This window comes from Sparus aurata, chromosome 2 (genome assembly GCF_900880675.1).
Source record: "Sparus aurata chromosome 2, fSpaAur1.1, whole genome shotgun sequence".
Classification (NCBI taxonomy): domain Eukaryota; kingdom Metazoa; phylum Chordata; class Actinopteri; order Spariformes; family Sparidae; genus Sparus; species Sparus aurata.
In genome coordinates this window covers 19,099,891-19,115,784 of record NC_044188.1, presented here as the reverse complement: position 1 = coordinate 19,115,784, position 15,894 = coordinate 19,099,891, and the positions used below count along the sequence as shown (strand labels likewise).

Below are 15,894 nucleotides of genomic sequence, written 5' to 3'. Positions count from 1 at the left end.
CCTCTGTGTTTGGTAAAATATAATAGGTAATTTGCGGTGGAATTTTTACATTACAAATTAAGGACATGGCAGATTCGCACGGGATTAAGATCACAGACGACCTCCGCAATTATTACAAATTACTGGAGGTCCCCAGGTTATACTACTCCCGTGCGAATAGGGCTTTTGTCAATCAGAAACAGTTGCATTCCATCAACACGCAAATTGTATTTGACGCATGTTACAATATACTGGACATTGTTGCAAAATGGCCCGATTCCCGAATTTTAATGGAGAGTTGTTTGACGCAGCTTTTCGAGCAAATGCCGCTTTTATTGACAATTCACGCTTTTCATCGCAATCTTCTAATTTTTTTTTTTTGGGGGGGGGGGGGGGGCACTGAATTCTCCTCTTAAAATACATTTCTTTATCCAGTATCTATTCATAGGCTTTGTCATGGGCTTGCAGGCAACTTCCTCATTTTCACTTCATGCATTGCGTAGCCTAAATGACTTTTCAATGGGCTGCCCTGTCACTCAACAACCAATCACCGTTGTCTCCGCCTCTAAGTGCGTCCTTATAAAATGACATCATCCATAGCAACAGAGAGTTACTTCTAGTTTAGGAGTTCACTGTTTTCATAACTAAAAGTAGGTCTCAGCAGCTTTGTGAATTACTTTTAAGAAACCACTCCTACATAAAAACTTTTAGTCCGATTTAGGAGTACTCATAACGTTAAGATAAAAGTCTTTGTGAATACGGGCCCTGATATTAATTCTCCCACGTCTGGGTTACTAAGCTACGCTGACGTATTTGGATGGCCTGAGATTTCCACTGAGTAAATCAGAGTGAGAAAACTTGAATTGTTATCCTGTTGGTTACATTTGTGTGGGGCTAGTAAATACTTTATACCCACGTGGTAAACAAAAAGCAATGCAATTAAAAAACATTATGAATGTAAACGTGAGCTGTGTCAAGCATGCATACTGTGACTACGTGTAGAAGTTAGTATAGCACTATATTATCAGTACTATATTGTGTGTATTATTGGTTGATCCGGACAAAAAAACAGATGAATAGAATTTTAAATATTTGAACTCTTTCAGGAACGCTTGATTTATCTGACCAGCCAAGCCAAGGACTGGGACTTGCAAAGTAATGGGTTCATAACTTTTGGCACATGTCCTGTCTTCACTCAAATCTTTCACTATCCAGTGTAGTTAACAACAAAGAAAAGTCATCAAGACAAGAGGAATAAGAGATAAATAAAGCGCTCCCTGTGTTTTGTTTTGTTTTAATTTTCAGATATTTAGAATGAATCCATCTTGTGTTTATCCTGATTTGAGCAGTAAAAAAGGCACTGTGCTGGGAATAATTTTAAGTCCTAGAAATATAACCTGTAATGAAATGACTAGATTGTTGTTGGTTATAGTTTGCTGTGGGTTAGAAGCAAAAAAGGCTCTAAGATCAGCTTAGTACTAGTGTTTTTGGCATTTGTCCCATGATGGCCCCGACTTTTTGGCCACTCATTCATCTCTCCCACATCCCGACCAAGTGGTCCTACATTGATGGACAGATGTAACGAGCAGCAGATGTTAGACGTATATTTGTCTGTTTCTGCTTTTTCTGATTGGTAAAGCATGACATGGTTTAGGGACAATTGGAAGGGAAGTTGTACTGTTCTTCAGTAGTGGTCGTCCTTGTACAAGAGGCCATGATGCACAGCAAACATCTGTTGCAATGTTGCCATCTTCTAAAACAGGGGTTTTCAAAATCTGAGACTGTGGACCTCTCCTCAGACAGAAAAACACATACTTGCTTAGTTTCTCTCACTTCCTGGATGCCTACGAGATACAGATCACTGTTTGTCATTTGATCACATCACACTCAACAGTTGAGCAAGTATAGCCTAATATTGCTGTTTGACATAACTTCAGACTACACCAAACACATTAAAAGGGGTCTGTCCTAAGGCATTTATCTGTCTCTGACTCTGGGAAGGTGGGAAAACAGAAAAATTCTCCCAAACTTCCAATCTCCAAACTTTCTCTTTAACCAAATCACTCACTAGGCTACTCTATGTGTTCTCCATTTGATAACTAATGTAATAAGTAATGTAATTTGAAGTCTCCACCTCTCACTTTGAAAACCGCTGTTCTAAAAGTTCATACAACTTCATTCCTCAGTGTCCACTTTGATAATGGAAAGTAGATTTGTTCTATTTGCGCAATTCCATTCTAACGAGTGCAACACTGGTCATGTAAATGGTCTCTCTCTCCAGGTGATCTCCAAGCGTTGTTGCCCTCTGGACACAGGTCAGGCTAACGTTTGGGAGGGAGGACCACTGGTGAGAGCTAGAAACCAGGTATGGAGCTGAGGAATCCAGCTAGATCATGAAGTTTAATATCAAGGTTTCTCTACATCAGTACACCTCCTTGGGGACAGGTCCTTGTGAGAAGAGAATCAAGTCTTTTGAACCATATCTCCCTTTGCTCAGGGGAGATGAGGGCATGTTGTTCTTATTCACTTCCAATAAGAGCAAGTTTCAGTCATAAATGCCATCCCGCAGGTCTGAATCCAAGTTTTCACACATAATGCATGTGCATATTCATAAGACCTGTGTGATCTGTTTCCTGCATGTTCCACAGGTTCAAATCCCACTATCTCACATAATGAATATCTGCATATCCTAGTCTGTGTGGGACCTACAAACTTGTTTCTCTTAGAAACATGGTCCCGATGCTGTAGGAGACTTTCCTCATAGAGGCCGGGGGCGCAGAGCGAGAGCTGGTGAGCGAGGCATGGCTGTGAGATGTCCCTGCCTCCAGGAAGTAACATGTCCCAGGGATCTCTTTGGGAAAATTATCTGGGAGCTCCAGGCGTGAACGAGGGACAAATGAAAAAGAGCGGTCATCTTTCAGCAACCTGTCGAAAAGAGAAATATTAAAAAGCATTTATTGTCAAGATCATGTATACGTGTGTACATTTGTGTTAATTTTTTTAGTACCGTCACTTACTGGTAAGTTGTGGGACTAACATTGATACACCTTGGATGGCTGCCCGACTCAAACTTGCTGGCCAGTGTCACATTGTTCCCGAACAGGCAATAACGTGGCATTTTAACCCCGACCACACCTGCCAGCACCGAGCCTGTGTGGATACCTATCCTTAACTGAGAGAGAACGGGAAGAAGAAGGAGAAAAAAAAGAAGTAAAGGGTGAGAGAGAGTTCAGAAAAATAATGATTGAAGTACAAACTGTACACTAATGTTTTATTTATATTCCTTGACTGCACACATGCACTCGGAAGGAAATGGAAGTTATGCAGCTTCTGACTTCTTTTAAGCATTAAAGCCCAATTCACACCTTACTAGTATTACCAGGGAACCTCGTGTGTGTTTCATGCGCTCTGCCTCCTGAGCTACAACCACCCACTATTTGCAGCCTATTTAGATCAAGTAACAGATGCTTTGTGGCTGTACGTGAATATGAAAACATTTTGCTTCTAACCTCTTCTGTCACTTATTTTGAATGTCAATATCACACAACTGTTGACTGCTGTTCAAGATATTATGAGCCACTGTCACTGACAAGATTAATCAATATAAAAGTATTGTTATTTGCATTCCTAAGACCTATCCGTACATGACTTTTATTGAATGGGAAACTATAGTTATTTGTAATGCTTGCAGAGACCATCTGTGATTTTAATCCTTTGTGAATCTGTCATGTCCGTAATTTGTTAAGTGAAAGTTCCAGCCATTTACCTGCCAAGTTTCACCAAACACAGATGCTATTCATTCATTCTGCAGCACAGAGGTGATCGTGTTTTCAAACAGAAGCGTGCGCATTGATTCGCTGTACTGCGGCAATCACACTTCCACATTAGTGTAGCTGTTATTGTCTAATCTGATATCGAGTGGTAGCAGATTTTTAGAGCGATGAAAATCTTAAAATAGAAAGAGCGAGAGGGAAATTAATCAAATAAATGATTGCTTCCATCTCCTCTTGGTAACAGATACAGGGCAGCAACATGGTGCTCATATAATAATCTGGCTGAAGTATGAATCTATAAATGACTGGAGGCAGAGTGAAAGCAATCCAGCCATCATTCCAATTTGACCATTGCACTTCACGGCCACTCAACCGACTATTGATATCCTCCACTTGGAAACAACAAGTCATCACCCTTACAGCACAAACACACACACACACGCACATACACACACACAACATCAACAACAACAACAACAAAAGTCAGTGGAACCCAGTAGTTTTTTAATGAACAGCTTGAGCATCTCATCACCTAGGTATCCAACGCCACTACGTGCATGCCAGCACACTGCAAGGTAGCCATGGCAACAACAGGCGATGGGGGTAGTGAGGTAGAGAGAGCACGGACATACAGAAAGAGTGAAAGAAAGACAATGGTGAGAGAGTGAGCGAGCGAGAGAGAGAGAGGGAGAGAGGCAAAAATAAACGTATAATTAGAAGGCAAAGACTTGACGGCAGAGGAGGAGAGTTAAAAAAAAAACAAGACAGACAGAAAGCCAGAGAGAGAGAGAAAGGGCTGGTAGGTGAACTAGTGTGACCTATTTTCAGCTAAACTGCTTACAGATGGCCGTGCATTTGTCTGTCTGTCTCTACAACAGACAACCATTCACAGACACACACAAATAAATCTGCATCAAGCGCCCACTCTCCTCTTTATTTCTTAGTCTCAAAACACAGACACAGTAACACTCATACACTCTTCCCCTCCTTTTCGCTATGAGTCAGCATCCCACAGCACATGGCCCTCTGCGAGCCAATGAGCCCATGGCGCAGTGGCACAGACGACCAATCACGTTGCAGCCTCTGGTCAAGCTGACAGAAGGATACAGCGATGGAGAAAGACTGAGACGGAGAGAGGGGGAGTTGTTGTAGAGTCAATGCTGTTTTATATGCAGCTGGCCGTTTTTTAGCTTCACTGGGCTAAATGGGCTGGCATTAAAACTAATGCAGTCAAAGACAACAGTCCTGCAATTAACCTTACCTTTATGGTCACATTGAAGGCTGTTGAACTGCTACCTACAAAAAGTTGATTCAAATGATTCAACACCTGTCTGATACCGTTGCCAAATGACACAACACAGCCAGTCCTCATGTTTAAGAGGCTGGAACCAATGAATGTTGAATGTTGAATGAACAATCAATTACCTACAATAGTTTGAAATGTATTATTTTCTCGGTCGACTATTCCTTTCAATTAATTGACCTTTTTAACTTTGAGCACCTGTTCTTCTAAAGGTCCCTGCACAAGACTATTAGTTTTGGCAAGTTGTAGCACATGTCAGCACAAACTGTCAACTGACTGAACTTCACTTGTTGTAAACTAAACATAAAACACACACACAAAACCAAGAAGGAAAAATGTGTTTCAAGTGCTGAAACAATCAGTTGATTAATCAGTTAGTTGAATGTCACAAAAACTCACTGACAGATTAATTGTGTAAGAGTTGCACTTGAATGCACCACGAAGTTTCGTCCATATGACGTGTGTGTCAAAGATGGACACAGACGGATGTGTTGTCCGGTGCATGTGTACTGAATACTAATGTAATAATGTAGCAATGACTTCTGAGTAGTCGTGGGTCGAAACGTGAAGATGATGATGGGCGTCATCCAATCACAAAATGGTCTCTGGACATCACACTCTCTCTGTATATTCCTCTTTGTGAGTCCCTGGAACATTCTCTCCATTTCACCCTCACTAAACACTTTCTCTCAGTTCTCTCTCACAGCTCTCATGCTAGTTTGCATAACAGTGCAACACTGGCCGGAGTTGAGTGCACTCACTGAACAGCATATATCGTGCTGAAGTGCTGAATATCTCTATAACCCTCCTTTTTACCAACATGAAGTGAGGGGGGATAAGAAAGGGGAGAGCACAACAGAGAGTGCAAAATATAGAAAAAGCAAAATAACAGTAAAAAATGAGAGGAAAAGCTAGCAGGAGAAACTGAAGATTAAAATGAAAGAAGTTCAAGGAGTGGGAGAGAGAGAGCCTGCAGAGGAGAGGGTGAGGGAAAGAGAGGAGGGGGGATGAGAGAGAAAGTGGAAGAGCAAGAGAGCTGGCCAAAAATGCTTGGCAGGGCCTTTCTATTTTGAGACAAATGGACAATGTTAGGTGCACAGCATTACACAGAACAGTGTCCTTTCTGTTACTCAGCAGCTATCTGTTGTAGCTTCTTTCTCGCATACATGTTTTGTTTCTATCTGTGTCATCCTCTATATGTATTTTTAAACAAGGCAATAACAAATGCACTTGGGGGCAGCAGAAAAAATAAGTTTTTAAAAGACTAATGCCAACAATGTGTTAGTCAATCTCTCAATACTTTCTGAATTATCCAACATGTCTGCGGCACTCAGCCCCTAGCCCATTTACTGCTTATGAATATATAAAGACACAAGTTTGATTGAAAGTCACAAATATGTTGTTTCATTTTTAAAGAAGGCATTCCTTGAAACATCATGTTTCAGTATTGTAGTTTCTAGCAAATGTTACTCAAACAGAAATAAATAGTGCACTTGTTAGAGGTTGTTTACAAGAAGGAAAATATAGAATATCACCAGCAACCTACTGTAGGTGACGACTTCGACTCATATTTGTGGTATGAAGTTGCAAGTAAACACCCTGGTCCCCAAAGCTACCAAGGCAGCATAACAGTGATGGGTGACCCTGACGGGGATTGGACTGAGGATAGACATTAATAAATCAATTCCTGTGTTCCCTTTTTATTCTACTGAATTAACATGAGAGGTTTAAACTCAATTCCCTCAGTCGTGCCTCTTTAATACCCATCCAACTTAATACATTCATAATTTTTCTGCAAGGAAGCAGCTTGCCTTCCTCTATATAACTCCATAAGTACATCAAACACTGTCAAAAGGAGCTTGACATGGTAACGACGTGGATTTAGTCTTAATTTTGTCTTGATGAATCAAGGTGAAAGTGAATAGCGAATTTAATGAAAAGTGGACAGTTCAACCATAAACGTCCCATCGCTAACATGCAAAAATACCAAACCAAAAGGAACTATTACATGCTGTAGTGTCGAATGCAGGAACATTATCTGCAGGAGGTGAAAAAAGCTAAAGAAATTCATTCCTGCAATACTGTCACTCAGGCAACCCTTGGGAGGTTGTGTTAGGTGAACGCACTGTAAGCGCAGCTAAACCGTCTCATCATATCTCATCTTGATACAACACTGAATGGAAAAAGGAAAAGAGGACAGAATTAAGAAGAGGGAATGGGTGAAGCTAAGAGCAAGGAAGAGAGAGAGACGGAGAAAGAGCTGAGACTATTTGGGACATAAAGACAAACAAAGCATCACATTCAACTCAAGTGTCATCCAGCACTGTTAACACAAATGTATCAAAGTTAAGAAACATCCCACATTTTTTAAGTTCAATTATTTTTTACAGTACTTGGTGAATATGTGAATGTGAAAAACGATTTTGGTGTGCCCATGATTGACTATGTTCCGACACCCAGGTTGGCAGGTGTGTGTAGACACATGCAGCTAGGGAACTCAAACACAGACACATACTTATAAGGTGATAAGGTTATAAGGTGTACCATGTCTCTTGCCTAGTTTCATGAAAACACATTCCACTGAACCATTAGTGTCTCTTCTCATACTTATCTCTTTTCTCCTACGTTAGCCAATAAAAACACAGGAAACGTGTATCTGCTTGTATTAAAAATGAAGTAAATGATTGATCATGGCAACAGGAGTTTTCTAGAATCATGCAAGTCCAGACACTAAGATGATAATACACTTCACGTTCAATTTAACATGGTAGTCTAGTGTACAGTTTTGTATTGGGTGTATGGTAAAATGCACACTGTAAATAACCTTCTTGTTATTCCAAATGACTTTGAACATTTTATCTTAAGTCATATTCTAGAGTGCAGTCCAGAGCTGCACAATGCTCTGCTATTTAATTGGTGCAAAAATAAAACAAATTCTGGTACTTAATCTGAATCTGGATCAGTATCCCCCTTAGAAAGGTGTGTGCAATAACAAGAGAAGAACTGATTATGGCATTTCTAGCACAAAGCTACAAAGCTAAAAGCAAAATCATGATTTTTACGTCAAGGAGACATCTCTTAAGGAATGTGTCTCTTTTTCAAAAAGGAAAAGGGGTTTATCCATTCCTTAAAATATCATTAATCCATCTGTCAATTCCAATCTCCTGTACCTCCATCTTTTACCGTATATGTCAAACACAACACGAACGCTTTCAGTCAATAATGTTCTCTGTTGTCACCATGGAAACTGCACATGATGTGGTCCATAGCGCTGTAAACTTGACTCTCAGTGTGCATTCTGAAATGGTCAACAATGTGCAAATATAAACACAAATATATTCAGAACCAGAAAAAATAATTTACAAACTTTTAGATGTTGACAAAAACAGACACAGGCACACAGATGCACTGTCCATTCACACTTCTGTGAAAAGGCAAAGACTGAAAAAACTCTACCCTCAGCAGGAAGTGGCAATACTGGCTAATTCCTTTAATTCAAAATGATTTTTTTTTGTGAATGCATAGCAGATCTGAACAACATGGTCAAAAATGTATTTGTCTTTTGTCTTTGGTATTGTTCTCCACCAGAGTTGCCCAAAATGTTGCTCTAAGATTTCTGAGTTCAAGCATGAGATTGTCTATTCATCTTTCTGTTTTTCTCCCCTGGAATGTTTCTGCCCTGTTGACTTTCTTCATTAACAGTATAATGTGAAGGCAGTTTGTCCGCGAGTTAATCGACTACAGATGGTGTCATTCTCCTAGATGATTGCCATACAAAATGCTCAAATGGGTTGCCAAATATACTAGGGCAGCTGTTAATGTACCTGCCCATGTAAAGACTGTGAGCGGGAAACACTTCATTGTAAACAATGCACTACCATCGTAAACAGCACACATGAACTACAGAGTGTTTTGCAGCCTTCATGTAGTGGTGGCAACAGAAGAAACTGTTACATCTTAGGGCTGAATCCGTAACATGCTCCAAAAGCGCTTCAGATGCCCACATGGTGGACAGTGAATGAAAACTCACCTTGATAGGCTTGCCATCAGGTGTCAGCACTTCCTCGGAAAGCTCCATCATCTTCAGGGCCATGTGTGCAATTGGCTTTGCATGACTATCAACTTTCTTGTGAAGTCCTCCTGCCACACAGTAGGCATCACCTATTGTCTCGATCTGTGTGAGAAATGGAGGAGGAAGGACAAAAACTGAAATGAATAAATGTGGCTGTGAGTATATGCTGATGTGTGAAATTAAGTGGCCATTCAATAACTCAAACCATCTCCACTAAGTAGTGGAAATTAAAAGCACTCCTTCATTCCTCTTGTTATATAAGAACTACAGTGTCAGTCCGTTTCTCTTTCTTAACCTTTATCATTCAAAACAAGAGTTGGTGAACATTTGCAGCAGATCTTAATTAAGCCTTGCACTGCTTCTGACTCAGTCTAAGAAGTCAAAAACCTAGGCATTTGATATCCAAGCATTTCAGTTACCTCTTGCCACTGTAGGAGTACATGCAAACATATACACATCCCCTACAGCACCCATCCTAAAGTTTACTGAAAATAACTTTACCATCTAGTAAACACAGCTAATAATCACAAAAGCATAAATATAATTTCATGCTTATTTATACATTGTTATGGGAATGTATCACTCTCAAATATCGCTAACGGCAATAGCCCCAGATATCGTATATTCGTCTTGCTCTCGTTAATATCCATGTTTGCTACCTGTTTCACTGTCTTTTTGGTCCATTGATACATTAATTTGCACATTACTGCAGCAAAAAGTGTAAAATCACATGGTAAGAATGTGTCTCACAGCACAGTACATTACAAGTACATGGACAGGCACAAAACATATAAATCAGGGACTTTATCGTAAAACATTGCTCTATAATGCTGCTGTTGGTCAAGGGAGCTCTCATTCAGTCATAATCATGATCTCATTCCAAAAATTGGAGCAAAGTCATCCCTAGTCCCTGAGTGACTTTACTATGCCTTCAGCAAGTCTTCCTAAAGGCAAATAAAAATGAGCACGTGTGAATAAAGCAACAGGCAGAGATGTGTTGCAATATTTCCTGTTGATGGAGTGAAATACTGAAGTTGTCATGACAGTTGACACTGTCCTTATAAGGAAAGAAAATAGACAGCACAAGGGAGAAAGAGGTGTGGAAAAGCAAAACTAGGAGACAAACTGCTCTCATTTAGGCATGCCACTGGCTAAATCATTTCAGCAGTAACCATGACAATGGCAACATATGGGTGCCTCAATCTCTTCACCATGTCCTCCAGCTCCTGCTTTCTCTTTCACACACGCACTCACTCTTCAACTGCTATACACATAAACCTTCTTATAATCACTCAATCTCTCTACATTCCTCTCTGTATCTCATCCTCCCTTCCTCTAGACATTTGAGACGTGACATTTCTGAGAGATAACACAGAAGAGACACATGTTTCTTATGGGAAAATGGCAAGTATATGTTGTCATTACCAACACTGAGATAAAGAGGAAAGATGATGGTAATCAGTAAGAGTAAAAATAGTAATACCGATCTGATGATAGAAAGCAAAGATGAAAAGAGGGAAAGACAACACACTGCAGATAACTGTAACTAGAGCAAAAGCCACTCTGTCACATGGACAATATTGACACATCTTTGCTAAGCTTCCACAGACTGGCCATTAATCAGTGACACAAGTACACCCACACATGACAGCACATACACACACACAGGATACGCAGGGCCGCCCATAAGGGGGGAGGCTTTCTTGGGCTGATTTGCTCAAGGGGCTCATGGAGGCTAGCTAGCCAAACTCATGTTCATCAAAAGCAAGGACCAAGTTTCCTTTTAAAGTAGCAATACTTAATATTAATTATTGAATCTTTTTTTAAAATGTGTGTAACTTTCTGTCTGCTGACCTTATAAACATCCAGGATGCCACACTGGTAGTCGAAGCGTGTGTAAAGCTCGTTCAGCATGGAGATGACCTGCATAGGTGTGCACTGGGCACACACAGCTGTAAAACCCACAATGTCCGAGAACAGCATGGTAACATCGTCAAATTTGCGAGCGGGCACTGGCTGACCCTGCCACAGTTTCTGTGCCACATCACCCGGAAATATGGAATAAAGGAGATCCACGGTTCTCCTCTTTTCCTCCTCCAGTGCCTGGTGAGTCCGCTCTAACGTGGCCTGGGAGAGGAGGGAAGAGAAGGAGATTAATAGGTTTTGTTGTGTTTTGCACTTTGCTTTGATGAAGGCACTCATGACAGCGATGCGGAGATGTGGGAGTACTGCACCAAATTAAAACTGCTGGTGCATGTAAATGTATTCCTGTATTAATTTGATTTATTTTTGATCGTGTGTGTATCTGCATATGCTTATTTGTGTCTGTGGGCTAGCTTCTTAATGCCAAATCTGTCTGAGGCAGCGCTATACCATTGTTCAAGCAGGCAGGGCAACTAAGCTATAGCTATTTATAACAGCGGCCTGGGGGAGTAAGTTGCAGCGAGAGAGTGATGCAGTAAGCAGACGCATAAGACTGGGTCAAGACTCAGTGTCTTGCTCAAAGGTACTTTGAAAGCAAATTAAAGGAGCAAGTCCCAGGAGCAACACTCTTCCAGCCAGGATGGATTTAAAGGTGCAGTAGGCGATTCTTGAGAAAGAAAGTTTCTCATTTCCACATCTGTAATGGAAAAGCAACATAAACCAAGAAGGTAGTGCAATGCTGATCACTGTGAACTATGCATTTTTCATTTTCTACTCTGATGACATTTTGTCCCTCTGGCCTTCTTGTTGATTGAGGTTGTTGATCTCGAATAAGGCCTAAGGGCCTAAACATCATCAGATTAAGAAGATACAACACATATGGAGCCAGAATGTGCAACACTTTTTTCACATTCCCAGGTCTTGCCCCTCCCATGACTGAAAAAACAAAAAAAAACTACCAAATTCACTGTTTCAAGTGTCATCGTCTCAGGCTATTTGTTATTTTGATTGGTTGACAGTAGTTAAGAAGGTGAATCTCCTTTTGTTGAGGCCATAATAGACAATGAATGATAACCCTCATTCTTAAAGTATTTAAGTTCAGTTTCTGTCTATTGTAAAATAAACTTACCTAACGCAAAGCTCAGTGCATGGTTGGTGCCACAAACATTACTGGGGTTCAAGTAAGGCTCACATGCTTTCTAGCTGCTGTCAACAGGAGGTATTCAATGTATGTGATGGCCTGTAAGTAGCTGGTGAGGCTTAGTAGTAATTTAATCCCCTAGAGCACATGTCAAATCATTTCACCAGTACTACCTGGGCTGTGACACAAGCTAGTGCCTATGCTTGGATTATATAATCACCTTATTGTGAATTTCTCCATGCTTTTTAAACAGTTCCAGCTGATGGAGTATATGTTATGAATAGGTGGCTTCACAAGAAGTCACAAAGAAGAGTCCCTTTTTGAATGCTGGCAAACTGCTCTTGTAAACTCAAGGTTCCTCAGTTGTTTTGCAAATAGAATACAAAAGAGACACAGAATAAAACAACCATTCTACCTTAAGTTTGTCCATTCTCTTCTTCAGGCCATCCTGGGCCTTGGCCTGCTCTCCCACCAGGATAACATCCCGCGTTGCATCATGGATGGGGATATCCGACAAGTGGAGTCCTCTGCCCATCAGCTCCTCCAATTTATCAACACGAGGTGAGCCCAGAAACATCAGGGAGCAAGACTCGGGCACATGGATCATCTGACCCTTTAACTCCATCACCTGGCAGGGAGAGCAATCAAATTGGGAAAGAAATTTGAATTAAGAAAGTCAAGCCTTTGTTCAATTTCTTACAGGATTTCACTTAAAAAGATAATGACAATCCTGATCATATGCAGACTGCAGAAATCTACTGATCCAGAGGTCACGGGGGAAGAAAGGCAGATGTTCAAAATCAGCCTCATGTTTACTAAGAATGTTATGTCCACCTGTTGCTTTCCTCTGACCAGTGTGCGCCAATGTAGTACTTATTAACTGTATGTGTACTACTCAAAACCTGCCTCTCTTGACATGAATACCAATGTGTGGCTGAATCAAGAATGAAGATTTCACTCTTTGATGTTGAGTGGGGGAAACCTGAACTCTTGAAAAAATACTGAATTATTAAAAATGTATCCAACTTCGATGCAGAACATGGAAACATCTCAAAGTCATATTGTGGCAACGGCAAATAAATATTTGGCCGTTTAGATTTGTTAATGCTTTAAAAAACAGAAATAAAGCTTTTTTTTTCCTTCTAGATAGATAATTTTATTAATCATAGAGGGGAATTTAGGTATCTAGTGATATAGGGTGGCTTTTTCCTTTGAACATCCCTTTTAGAAAAAAATAGCAAACAGCCATGGTCATTTTCATAATTTTCATTATGAACAGTGGACCCTAAAGATATCAAAACGCTTATGCCTGAGATTGCATACTACTGCATACTATTTGTGAACCTGGATACAAAAACACACACTTATGCACATGTCAACACACACACAATGTTACATAAATACATACAGATTATAATTGCAGCAGAAGCAGATTACTGTGATTTAGTAAACACTCTGAATTCCATTAAGCAAGGCCAGGTCTAATGTATAATGCATGCTGACCTGTATGAAAAGAGCCTGTAACGACTGGGTAAACTGGTGACCTTGTTATTAGGGAGACAATCCTGTCATCATCATCATCATGTCACTGCCTTGAACCACAATGTCCATCCATATGTCCTTAAACAACAAATGCTTAACCTATAATCCAATGCGCCTTTGAAAATTTTGTATTGGTGACGATATAAGACAAATTTAGAGGCAAACCTGTGAGTTAAAAAATGATATTTCTGTCAGAGCAACTGCAATAATAAGTGAAAAGTTTCACTAGCTTCTTGACATTTTGCTTATAAGCACTTACACACATGTGCAATTTCCTCATCACGGGTGTGAGGAGTATAAACTCTCTAGTAGAGAGAGACTCAAACAGACATTGGTTGCTAATTACCCAGCAGAAGAAAAGACATTACTGCCCTTTTGAATATGATTCTTAGCTGTTTCACGGTGATAACTAGTTCTGCGAGGCACCCTGTGGATAAACCACTCTTCTTCATCCTCTCTCACCTTGCTCATTCCTTTGACCTGCTCCTTTTCTTTAGTTTCTCTTTTGGCTTCTCTCTCATACTTTCATTCCAGCCTCCCTTTTTCCCTCTCTTTCTCTCACTGTCTCTGCGCTCCTCTCTCTGTCTCTGCCATTACTTCTCTCTCTCTCTTTCTCCATAGTGTCAGATAGATTATTCCGCCAGTGAGCACACTGCAGCCCTGTTTTATTTATAGCACAAGGCTCTCCTAGGTCTGCATAATACATACAGTCTACATCTACACACACACACACACACACAGTATTTCCCTTCACACAAACACAGAGAATACGTCCAACAGGGAGCTACACAGCCTGCCTCTGTTTCTCAGAAACTCTGACATACATACACATAATCACACATGCAAACATATATGCACATATGTAGCCTACGACCCACTGGGTCCGAGTTCAAGACACACCCATTCCCTGAAACCCAACTTGGTGTGATTCAGTGCGTCTTAACTGCTGACAAACACACACACACTCACTCACACATACACACACACACACACACACACACACACACACACACACATTTGTTCAGTAGTTCAGCAGGCATGGTAATTCTACATTAATTCTACATAATTCTACAATTCTACATTACTGTAAATGAACATCGTCCTACCAGCAGTAGTCATAGTGTCTTACAGAAGTTTCAAAAATACTGCAAATATATACATACAATATCATCTACCTACTAACAATTAGCTTGGTGAGTATAGAGTTGATAGTTATGCTACAAATTAAATTCTAATAAATTATCTTTAAAATATATATAATTTCAAAAAGGGGAAAAAGACAAAAAAAAGACCTTGGTTCAAAAAGATTGTTGTGCTTTGAGACATCTGACTTGTGGATTGAAGAAAATGCATTTTGACTTGGTATCAGGAGATATTTTGCACCTTCAGCATGTGTAAAACTTAATATAACATTTTGTGGAATGAGACCATTACAGTTACAGGTGATAAGTGATTTGTCAAAAGTCAGTTTGCTACTGTAGGTCTTGCAACTCACATTAAAAATTGCAAGGTGCCCTTTTGCTTGACAAGCACTCGCTGGAACAATGCCTAATCAGGTCTACCTCAAAAATGCCCTAAGTTAAATCCAAGGTCACTACACGGTGAAATCCAGACTCTGTAAGTTTCCTGTGTGCACTCTAATGCCTCAAATGTGGGTTTCCCTGTATCACAGCATCAGGAGGTTGGCCCTGCCAGTGGCCAACATCTTCATCAAGCCATCCTGCAGGACTGGCATAACCTTCAAGGACTGCAAGATGAGTGCTCTCAATTTTCAAACAGTTTTTTTGTAACTGTGTCACTGCTTCTTCCTGTTACACAATGAAGGTTAAAATTTAACCACAATCTAACCACAGCGGTGACGTTTTGAATCATGTACAGTAGGTATAATTATACCATTGTCTCACCGCCTTACTCTCAGTGTCTGTCTGCTTCTTTGTCACTCTCATTTTCTGTCTTACTCTGTCATAAATTTACACACATACACACACTGATGCACAGACACAGACATACATAGACACACACATACACACATCCCTTGAGGCAGTTGTGTTGGCCTAGTTGTGCGTCTCTGTTTAACTCAGCAACTCTCTTCTCCTTCTGCCTGCATCCCTGTCATCACAGCGGAGAGACAGAGGAGGTGAGTGAATGAAGGGGGAAGGAA

The 15,894-nt window shown here is 40.4% G+C and overlaps 1 protein-coding gene across 2 annotated transcripts in view; it reads right to left on the bottom strand.

Annotated features, from left to right (window-relative positions):
• Positions 1 to 648: 648 nt before the first annotated feature.
• gucy1a2 (guanylate cyclase 1, soluble, alpha 2) overlaps positions 649 to 15,894 on the bottom strand; it is a 35,818-nt gene continuing 20,572 nt past the window's right edge. The window contains exons 5-9 of one of the 2 annotated variants that reach the window (XM_030406753.1): positions 12,607 to 12,819; positions 10,982 to 11,254; positions 9,086 to 9,229; positions 2,997 to 3,151; positions 649 to 2,904 (exon numbers count right to left, since the gene is read on the bottom strand). In XM_030406753.1, coding sequence (XP_030262613.1) covers positions 2,685 to 2,904; positions 2,997 to 3,151; positions 9,086 to 9,229; positions 10,982 to 11,254; positions 12,607 to 12,819 — 1,005 coding nt within the window. In that variant the 3' untranslated portion in view covers positions 649 to 2,684. Of the gene's footprint in view, positions 2,905 to 2,996; positions 3,152 to 3,197; positions 4,321 to 9,085; positions 9,230 to 10,981; positions 11,255 to 12,606; positions 12,820 to 15,894 lie in introns of those variants that run through there. The other variant, XM_030406763.1, reaches the window with a different exon arrangement.